The sequence below is a fragment of the Andrena cerasifolii genome, chromosome 1, assembly GCF_050908995.1.
Source record: "Andrena cerasifolii isolate SP2316 chromosome 1, iyAndCera1_principal, whole genome shotgun sequence".
In the NCBI taxonomy this organism is placed as follows: domain Eukaryota; kingdom Metazoa; phylum Arthropoda; class Insecta; order Hymenoptera; family Andrenidae; genus Andrena; species Andrena cerasifolii.
Window position 1 is genome coordinate 24963662 of NC_135118.1, and position 10557 is coordinate 24974218.

The following is a 10557-nucleotide window of genomic DNA, read 5'->3' on the forward strand; positions in this document are numbered from 1 at the left end:
TAACGACCGTTAACTATGCTATTGATGTCTGCGCAACTCGTGCACTCGTTTTCTAACCTAGAGGGCGGGATAAATCTTCGGCGCTGATTTCAATTCGCCTCAACTCCGCTGGCAATATTTATCAGCTGAGAAATCTAACCTATAAAATTCGTCATTGATTTTAACTTCAGATGTATAAAGAATAGAGATGGGCATCTCGGAGCGTCGAAAACTCGAAACCCAAGAAAGCTTCGAGTTTCGAGAATTCGAATCCTTTCTCATGATTCGAAACTCTCGAAACCCAGAGAAGAAAAAGTGTAAAATCAATGAATATGGAATCGCTTGCAGTGTGCCTCGAGATTTTGAATATTGTTATATTTTTTAACTATGCTGCACAGAGATTTATGCATAAATTTTGTTCACTTCAGTTCTTAAAGCGAGATACTTATTCCACTTGCAAAACAGAATCAGCACTTTAAGTTTCGAGAGTTTCGAAGCCTTGATTCGAGTTTCGAGAATTTAAAAATTAGCTTCGAACCCACCCCTAATAAAGATACTAAATTATTTCGAGTATTTGCTAGTTAATTGTACTGATAAGCGCATTAACTTTCTTTGAACATCTGAAGTTTCAGCAGTTTTGCATTAAATTCCTGTTGAATTAAAAAGAACTGTTATCCAGGTAATACGGAACTAGGAAAACGATTCCGAAGAGTAGAGTTTTAAACAAAATTCCTAAGAACTTTTACGTTTTCATTACGAATATTTGAATTTTGCAAAGTCGTATCGAATGATCGATCGCGTATCGATATTGCGAATTGTTACGAATGAACATTCATTAGGCCCATAAATGTCTGACTGTCGAGTTTGGATAATCGAGATTTTCTACTCTTTAAAGTGTTGATAAGCGGAAAGAATAAGCTTCGATAAATATTCCAAGAAGCTCGAACATTATAAATATTGAGGCCGTAAAGTATTATCGAAGTCATATAAAAGTTAACCTCACCGAAGCAACATTTCATCCAACGAAGCCTCCAGAAAGTACTGTATCACACTTCGTTATTACTTTCTATTACCACATCACGAATTTTAAATTGCCCTTTTAATCAAAGCCGTTAATCTCGGATTTTGAAAAGGCTCGTTCAGCCATCGTCCATTTCTTTGAGCGAGAACTGTTGACAGCCCCCGAAGAATCAATACAAATCAGCTTTTTAACGTCAAGACAGAACTCACTCGCCAAGCAGTTACCGAAGTAGCTGCCGAGAATATCAGCGACAGCGGAGAGCAACATCGACCTCTGCATGATTACTGCGATCATGAACAAAGTAGCATCGAAGGTTTTCCTCGGAAGTGGTGGTGTATTCCATCGCGCCTTAATCTTCATGATCAAACTTGGATGGCAGTCGCGCTATCGTCTGCCGATGCTTCTGATCATCGTCTTCGCCGCCATGGACTACAGGCTCCAATTGGAAATGGAGTTCGATAGCAACGTGGAGCAGTACAATCACTTGTGATTAAGGATCTAAATCGATGCCTCCATAGCCGTAACCAGGAGAAGCGTTAGAGCGACGCGAAATATGTAAACAGCTGATTATTTTTCATTGTAGATACTGTGACCTGATGGAAAGAAGACGGATGAGAAACTCTAGGGGCCGAATAGTATATCCCTATTGGCCGGCGCGACAACGTCGACGAATACAAAATAAGCAAATGAGATACGGGCGCTGGGAGCCAATGCGAGCGAAGAACCCCTCTTGCCCCTGTGACATTTCAACCTTCTTCTTTCCATCGGGCCACAGTGCATTAGGGACTTTAGGAGCGAAATACGTTGAAATTTCTATTTGACCCTGTTGTAATTTAGTTCAGGGGTGTCGAAGTTCGCCACTCCGAGAGCCGCACGAGTCGGGCCCCTGGTCAGCCGATTCCCCCACTTATTTTTCTCCAGGAGTTGCACGAGACCCGGCAGGGAGAGAGTGCGGCACAGCGAAGAGAAATTCATCGGAGTGAAGTAGGAGGGGGCTGTTTTCGTACGGCTCTACGGAGCAGGCGAAGAGGAGGAGCCACTGCGGCTCGCGAGCCGCTTATTCGACACCCCTGATTTAGTTGTTATAGACTGGCGTTGCACTGGAATTGCATAGGCTAAGGAAACGATTACACAACATTAGTACATGTAGTGTATAAAGATTCGTTGGAGTTTCAAATGCACACGTAAATCAATGTTTGGAATTAAGCCGCTGCAGATAGCGTTTCGCAGTAAAGCGTACTGTGTAGTTATTCTCTGTGATGTATTGGAAACATATTAATCCTACGTTTACACAGTTGTACGGCGTTGCGAAGTTGGTTGTGTTAAATGATCTCTGTTCTTATATTACGTCGCAGACTCGAGACTGACGATTATGTAAATAGCTTTAATTAAATAGGTAGCTATTGGGATTCATTGATTATTAATTATGAAGATTCTGGGTGCTTGTAACTATCGTTTAGTTATGGGGAATGTATATATTAATCATGCGGTTACATGTGTATTTAGAATATTAATACGTACTGTGCCCTGATGGAAAGAAGTCGGTCGAGAAACTCTAGGGTCCGAATATCAGGTCCAAATAGTATATCCCTATTGGCCGGCGCGACAACGTCGACGAATACAAAGTAAGCAAACGGGACACGGGCGGTGGGAGCTAATGCGAGCGAAGAACCCCTCTTGCCCCTGCGATATTTCAACAGTCTTCTTTTCATAGGGCCACAGTACATGCATATGTTTGCTAAATCTGTCTGATAGGTATTCTAGCTGATTAAGACACGTAAGCGTTTATGAAAGGCTGGTGATATGTTGATAGAGTTTTAGTACCATCTTCTTCTTTATATTTTAATACTAAATTTGAAGGACGTACAGCTCGTTAGATTTTAGTAGCTCATAAGGGAAAGGAAATGAAGGGTAATAAGAAACAACTGACAATTTTATTGTACATAGGTAGAAAAGAATTTATAGCGAAAGTGTAATTCCAAGTATTTTGTAAGCATGAGCTTCGCAAGACTACTTTTTGGGAACAGAAGGTGTCCTAGTTAAGCGTGAACTTGAAATGAAATTGTTTGGCATTGAATTTAATACTCTATACAGTTTATTAATTTTTTGTATTAGCGAAGTAGCATTGTTATATCCGTGGACCACCGATTTATATTACCTACTACTGTGTTCGAGAAATGTTTCGTTACGTACGTTATCCTTTATTGTAAACAGCACATGATAGCGGTTCCATATCATGATACGCGAGCAACACTACGAGTGTTGAAACGTTTATTCGCGGCTATCGGTTGCTTTAGGGAATGCAAGTGGTTGTACTCGATGTTATCAAATGAATAAAGCGGAAAGCCATTATTTTTATAAACTGTCTTCTTACTATGCGTGGCCCGCGTGACGAAATGTATGGTAGCTTCCCATATTCTTTCCAAATAGCATCGATCGAGTCGTTCAAGGAATGGAAAATGTTACGTGTCGTAATTCAACTATTTCAAAAACAATTAGAACTCGTTCCCGGAAGTAAAATCCTTTTGTAATCGAAGGGGAATTTGTTGGCTTCTCGGCGAATATAAACGATCTCTGCAGCTAGGGAAGCAGTAGTAGAGCCTTTGCTTCTGGAAGTTTACGATCCTCGTAGAAGTGGAAAATTCGGGGTTGCTTAAGATGTGAGCAAGTACAATTATTGAATTTACTTAGAAAAAGTTCCTTGCTAATTGTCTTAACTTTACAAAGGAAGTTAGGCAACTCGGAATCAGAGGCGGATTTTTTGGAGGGGGCGAAATATGTAAAAGTACATAAGTACATTTTTCAACCCTGTTTTAGAAGATTTAAAATTTGCTTCTAACTTATATTTTAATATCTCCATCTGATACCGTAGCCTAAATAATGAAATTTACATTGATTATTTATACAGAATAATACATAATGTCATAATATTTTTCTATTCATATATAATTCTATTTTATTACTCTCGGAGGGGAGGCGATCGCCCCTATCGCCCCCCTCTGGATCCGCCCTTGCCCGGAGCTTCGGAAAATTATGCAACTTTTTGTGCAAGTAGAGTAGTATTTTTTGTTGGTGCTATAGTGCGGTTTTAGGGGGTGAAGCCACCCTTTGAGCAAAATACAGAATTTTCTTTTTCGTGGAATATCTCGAGAACGGTAAGAGATATCGAAAAGAAGTTTAAACAAATGTTGCATCTTTTTTTTATATCTACAGAACTGCGTAAAAATAATTATCGAATTAAAGATTGGTGGTGAGGGTAACTTGAAAAGTATGGATTTTTCAATAATTATGTTTACGCGGTTTTATAGATATAAAAAAAAGATGCAAATTTTGTTTAAACTTCTTTTCGATATCTCTCACCGTTCTCGAGATATTCCACGAAAAAGAAAATTCTGCGTTTTGCTCAAAGGGTGGCTTCACCCCCTTAAACCGCAGACCGTCCTCACGATATTCCACGAAAAAAGAAATACGTTTGTGTTACAGATGAACTATTCTACTTGTACGCAAAGTTGCATAATTTTCTGAATTTCCGGGTTGCCTAACTCCCCATGCTAGAATCAATTTTTAAAATCAGTTTGTTTCTTTATTACTTCGAATTGTGTAATATTTTCGTGGGATACTCTTAAGATTTATTCACGATTTTGTACAAAGGTCATCGCACCTCGCCTACCTAGTAGTCATTTTAACAACCCTCTTGGCCCTCGCTCCGAGGATTTCTTCGAGAACAGTAGAACCAGCGGACTTGAACAGCGTTCAAATTCCTATGATCACGGCGCACAATTTCCCTAATACGGTAAACAGTGAATTGACCATCTTCAATGAATCGAAGAGTCCTTCTAGAAAACACTGTAAGTGTCAAAAACCAAATTCTATACAACACTATTACTATTCACACATAGAAAATTTTGCAATAAAAAAAAATTAATAATTTTAGCACAGTGTTTTCTACAAGGACTCTTCAATTATAAAAACCATAAATATTTCTCTTAATAAACCAGCGATCTTCTGCCTCTTTTCCTCAATTATTTTAGATGAAATCCATGAGGGACAATTCGAACGACGGCGGAGATAGATTGTGCCAGATAGAGTACCAAGTCGTAAGTTCCACTGCAATATTCAGCCTTCTAATAGAACTGATCCCTGGATCCCTCCACAGCAAATGAGTATCGAGAAATGGGGAAACCTTTGATTCTAGACCAGAAAGAGAACAGGGAACTGCGTGAAGATCGGTCACGGACTAGTTGGATGCGTTGCCGAAGAGTACATAAACCCATTCCACCCTGACTGCTTCTAAATTTCAATTAAAAGCCCCCTGTATTCGTTTTAAAACCAATTGCCGCGAACGATCGTATAAATCGTCATCCAGCGTTGTATAAACTTTGTCAATAAAAGCGGTTGAAAATAAAAACCGTATCCTCCAGGGTTTGGTGCCAATATATATATATATACTTGTATATATATACTGTTTTTCACTGATTTTACAAACTATCGAAACACAAATCGTGTACAAACGATACAACCCGAGGAATTGCTCCTCCATTCACTTGCACGTTGATGAAACTCCCACAAGTGAATGGCAAAGCCTGCTTGATCCTAGAAACTCACCCTCGAGAGAGGGATGGCCAGGATTCGAGCCGTCGAACTCATGAAGAAATAGTGGCCGCCGTCGTTTCCGGTGTACGTGACAAAGAGGAACCGCTCGGTTCTGTCGAAACTTTGACTCGGTGGGGGCGATTGGTATAAAGGTTGAGGAAATCGAGGAGCAGCTTCTTCAGGATCAGGATCCAGCCGCATGGAGGGACTTGGAAGGGTTTTCAGCGCTTGGGTGATGTTGCTTCTCTGTGGCTGCTCGCCAGGGACTTACGGGAAGTTCGTTGCTGGGGATTTCGGTGAGACTATTGGAAATCTTCGGTGAACCATAGATCCGCTAGAATTGATCTTTGATTGATCATAGTACGTGTCAGGAATCTTTAAGTGGATGGAATCTTTAAGTTTTAGTTTGAATTCTGCTAGTGCTTTGGAATCGTGAATTATAGAAGAAATAGGATTTGGAAAGTTGTTTGCTGAAGATTTCGGTGAGAGTACTGGGAATCTTCAGTGATCCATAGATCCGCCAGAAGCGATCCTTGATCGAAGAGGGCTCCCTTAAACATCAGACAATATTACTAAATATTATTAAAAATATACAGTCATTTCAGAAAAATTGGAATTGTACTTTTTTTGCCAGTTAGGTATGTAGTTTTTGAAAATTTTATTTATTTCTTAGAAAAGTGAAATGACGGAATCTTCTTTCTTCTATGAAAAGAACTTGTTACGTGGGAGGATCATATTTTATATAAAAGATTTCAATTTCAAATGTTTACGTGTTGCAGAAGAAAAGTTAATAGCGCTTTCCAAGGTAGTGGATTACATTGGTCAAAGACCTCAGCAAATGAACGCTGATGCCACGTTCTCTGTCACCATTGTCGAAGGTAAATATTGAACACCCAAATTTGCATCTCTGATGTATATCACTGCCTCAAGATTATTAAAAACTAAGTTGCAAAACAGTTTTACGACTGAACCTCGCCTTTGCGGTATTTGTTTCTTTCTCCTTCATTATTCCTTATTTTTGTATCTTGTGCAATAACGACGCTTAATAATAATAATAATTAAAATGTGATGCAAGAATTGTTAAAAGATTGATGCTAGGTTCTGCAATTAGTCGACAATAATTTTCATACAGTACTCAGATAATTATACTATTTAACCCTCGTCAGACGGCGCAATTTTATTTATTTATTTATTTATTTATTCACGGGAAAAGCCCATTAAGAAACAAGAATACTTATAGTAAAAGATAATTACAGTAAGTTACAGAATAATAAAATAAAAAATGAGAAAAGAAGCGCTAGTCATGAACATAGATTTCCAGGTAGGTACATGGGGAATAAACTACGAATTCAAGAAATGCCTTCCGCAATAAGGACTTTCCGAGCACTAGTCCTGAAGCTAGAAAGAGATTTTACAACGTTAACAGACGGCAGAGACACAATTGCACCCTCACATATTTTATATAAATATTCTCACTGTTGGTATAATTTGTACGATAAATTGATAACATTTAGACTCAATGAAAATCAATAAAAAAAATCCCAAATTTTCTTTTATACTGTAAATTATCTATTTTTTAACTTTTATTTATCATTTAAAAAAAATCGCATTCTTTTTTTCTTGCATTACCGTCATAAAAAATATATAGGGGCGCCATTGTCCCTATGCCGCTGCTGTTATCGATGCAACCCTCAACTCGACCCCTTATCTCGGAAGGGGGTTGAGATATTTTTCTGAAATTTGGTCTATATAATTTAGACCAAATATTTAGAGATGTCACGAAACTTCAGCCCTCCCTGGCTTCTCGAAAAAAAGTTACCGCTATTTAAAAACGCAAAAGTTACAATTCTACCTGTGCCGTCTGACGAGGGTTAAGATTTCTTTCGAACAACAGCCAACATAGCCGCCACGCTGTTGCACAAAAACGCAAGATACCTCGAAGACAAATACTGGCAGACACTGGTGGGAATTTTGAAACTATGCGATTCGACTCGACGCTACCTGGTCGACACTATCGATCCAGAGAACACAAATGTTCAACTACGTAAGTGGCTGAAAAATATTAGTAACAATTTAATTGTCCTTTCATTCTCCAACACGAGGTCATTTGATCGCAGTGCACGAATCACTGAACAACCCTGCTCTGTGGATGAGACCTATATCTTGGAGGAATGGTGCCCTGGATAAAGGAAGCTCCACTTCCAACAGTCCAATCCATCAAGATATCCGCGACTTGATAATGCAAGGGACGCCCAAGGAAAAAGAAAGCGACCGATGTCTCGCTGAGATCGTTAGAAACAAATTGAATTTGGATGACCAAATTCCTGAACTGTGCGTGGACATATTGGAAAGGCGCGGCCCCACAAGAGGATACCCTCTTACCCACAGATTGCTGATCGTTCAAGTTGCTAGAGCGGTTCGAAACACACTTGCCATGTTCTTAAAAGTATTGGGTGTTTCAATACTATTTTACTTTTATTCTAATTTCTCTGCTTGCACATAGCTTTTATTATAATTATAGCAAGCAATAGGGAAGTCTCTGTTGCGTACACCCCAGCAGGAGATGAGAAAAGAGGAAGGGGAATAGATTTGAACTAGTTTCGAGGTTTACAGGGCGATCTAGTATCGAAGCATTACTATTGGATGACTAAGCAGCAGTAGACTTGCACAAACTTCTTTCTCCTCTATGCGCAAAGCGGCCTGAGTGACCCTTGAGATTTTGCTGTGTGTGGAATTCCACAATCTGGAATTTGGAAGGCATTTTACCATTTTTTATTTGCGCTTTTTAGGCCGTTGAAATTTGATCTTTTAGTTTGTACTCCCCAGGCAATTTCTTCACAGAAATCGTATAATTAACTGCTGGGTATACCTATACAGCATTCCCAATCTACTTTTTAATTTAGATACTTGTGTCAGGTACTCTTGAACCACCCTGTACTTTCAGGCACTTCTTTGAATATTTTTAATAACCATGCTGACTGATTTCAGATGAAATGTGAACGTGGATTGCCAAGACGACCCTCTGATTTGGTAGCCTCCTACTGTTCCGCGATCCTTCGTGATCTAGCGGACATTGAAGCTGCTGGGTTCCCTTACAACACGGCGGATTTGATGATGGAACAAGGTACGGGGAAACAGCGATAACTTTTGCGTGAAACCAATCGAGATTACTTTAAAATCCTTTCGCATTGAAAACATTTTTCTATCGTTCTTCAAGTCCTCCTGTGCGGCATGGAAGGCTTCCTCGAGTTCGCTGGCCAGCACTATGAGAGACTGGTGTTGAATTTGCCACGTTCTAGCGGCTGCTTCAGTTCTTTCGGGTACGTATTCGCGATGCGACACGATCTTATTAGCTTTTCACTTTTTTATACAATTTCTATCGTTACTTTATATTTATATGTAGCTACAAGGCTGATTATAGAAGGTTTTGATATAAAATACAAGTAGCGTAGACCGAGGCGAGTCGGATCAAAATAACAATTCAGTCCGTGTACCTAAACAATGCAATTAACGGGCTACTGCGAAGGTGGTTTCTATCGGGATTTAACAAACATGGGCTGAATTCTTATTTTGACCTCATTCGCCTCGGCCTTCCCTACAGGGACATTCCATTTCGGATGTGGCTGAAATTTGAATATGTTGTAGTCTTTAGTGATATTTAAACGTACCGCAAAGGATTTTTCAAAATTTTGAAAAATCACGATTTTACAGCTGTTTGAAGCTGAGTGCTAACTTTTTTTCAATACATTATAGCTATGGAAGTAGTAAACGGATAGAGATGAGTTTTACGGTGCTTATAGAGAAGACATTGGAGTTTTAAGAAAAAATTATTTCAGTTTAAAAAAAAAATGAACAATTTTTGTGCGATCATTTTAAACAAATGCAGGTTTTTAATATCGGGCGTGAGTTTAAAAATCTAAAAAAAAAGGAGAATATAGTTCTATCCTTTCCCTTCATGGACAAACTTTCAAAAAATATTATGGACATTTTAAAATTGGCCCTGTAAAAATTGCCGAAAGTTGACGCTGCGGCCAAGCGGCTATACCTGATATTCTTATACACGATTCTCGAAAATGGTAAGTATTTGAAAAAAACTGAAGGAGGAGAACTTTTACTGTTTTTTATATCCAACATAATACGGTATCTCGATTTTTGGTGTTCGCAATATTTTCCTTAAAACGAGGGTGATTTTTAGTTTTTTTTACGGAACCGATATAATATCGGTTCTGGGGTAAAGGACCCAATTACTGACACCTAACCAATTACTGTCACCTTATGCTATTTTACTTAAAATAACGAATAAATAAACTTTGTAAAGTCATACACAAAAAGCATTATGTAATTCAACCTATAATCTATACTATAGATTATATATTATAGTTTATTTATTCGTTATTTTAAGTAAAATAGCTTAAGGTGACAGTAATTGGTTAGGTGTCAGTAATTGGGTCCTTCATCCTAGTTTGTTCAATGATAAAGTGGCTATTTATATATGTGCTACAGTCCGTTAACAAAGCTATTGCTTTTTTCTTTTTTTTTTCTTTCTTCAAGAGCTGCAACTTGAATATATGTACTTCAATATCGATTCTACGTCATAGTTTATGCTTTCCCCGAATTTATTATAGTAACGAAATCAAAATCCTGTTGCAGAACTGAATCTCCGAAGAGCCAATTGCGCGTGACTCGCAGATCTTCGACAGCTACAGATTTCGGCTGCGACAGCCACGCTACGGGAATAGCCGCCGCATCTCTCTCCTTATTCATTCGCCAGAACGTGGAGAACGCAATCGAGTGAAGATTAAAGCTGTAGCAACATGTTCTAAGATCATTTTCAGATACCTATTCCAATTTCCATTTTACTTATTCAGCACTTAGTCTCCAGATATTTCTTTATTTCTTCTAATATTGATGGATCACTACTTGCCTCGCGCAACCTTTGAAAAATTGTCTAAAATTCACAAAAG

General features: G+C 38.7%; 2 protein-coding genes and 1 long non-coding RNA gene across 4 annotated transcripts in view; all 3 read left to right on the forward strand.

Annotated features, from left to right (window-relative positions):
• Window positions 1-5413, forward strand: part of LOC143371716 (casein kinase I) — a 39787-nt gene extending 34374 nt beyond the window's left edge. The window contains exon 9 of the mRNA XM_076817249.1: window positions 5032-5413. Within this exon, the coding sequence (XP_076673364.1) occupies window positions 5032-5035 (4 nt within the window). The 3' untranslated portion in view covers window positions 5036-5413. The remainder of the gene's footprint in view (window positions 1-5031) is intronic.
• Window positions 5-3362, forward strand: LOC143372043 (uncharacterized). Of its 2 annotated transcripts, XR_013086191.1 has the most exons (3): window positions 654-1846; window positions 2089-2496; window positions 2701-3362. It is a non-coding gene; the product is annotated as an uncharacterized LOC143372043 (long non-coding RNA). The 2 variants fall into 2 exon arrangements; XR_013086190.1 differs by having other exon boundaries at window positions 5-1846; window positions 2089-3362.
• A 181-nt stretch (window positions 5414-5594) lies between the features above and the next one.
• LOC143371507 (UPF0764 protein C16orf89 homolog) lies at window positions 5595-10388 on the forward strand. The gene is made up of 7 exons (XM_076816743.1): window positions 5595-5889; window positions 6373-6471; window positions 7488-7637; window positions 7711-8009; window positions 8582-8717; window positions 8811-8913; window positions 10244-10388. The coding sequence occupies exons 1-7, from the start codon at window positions 5793-5795 to the stop codon at window positions 10386-10388; spliced, it is 1029 nt and encodes a 342-aa protein (XP_076672858.1). The 5' UTR covers window positions 5595-5792.
• The last annotated feature ends 169 nt before the right edge of the window (window positions 10389-10557 follow it).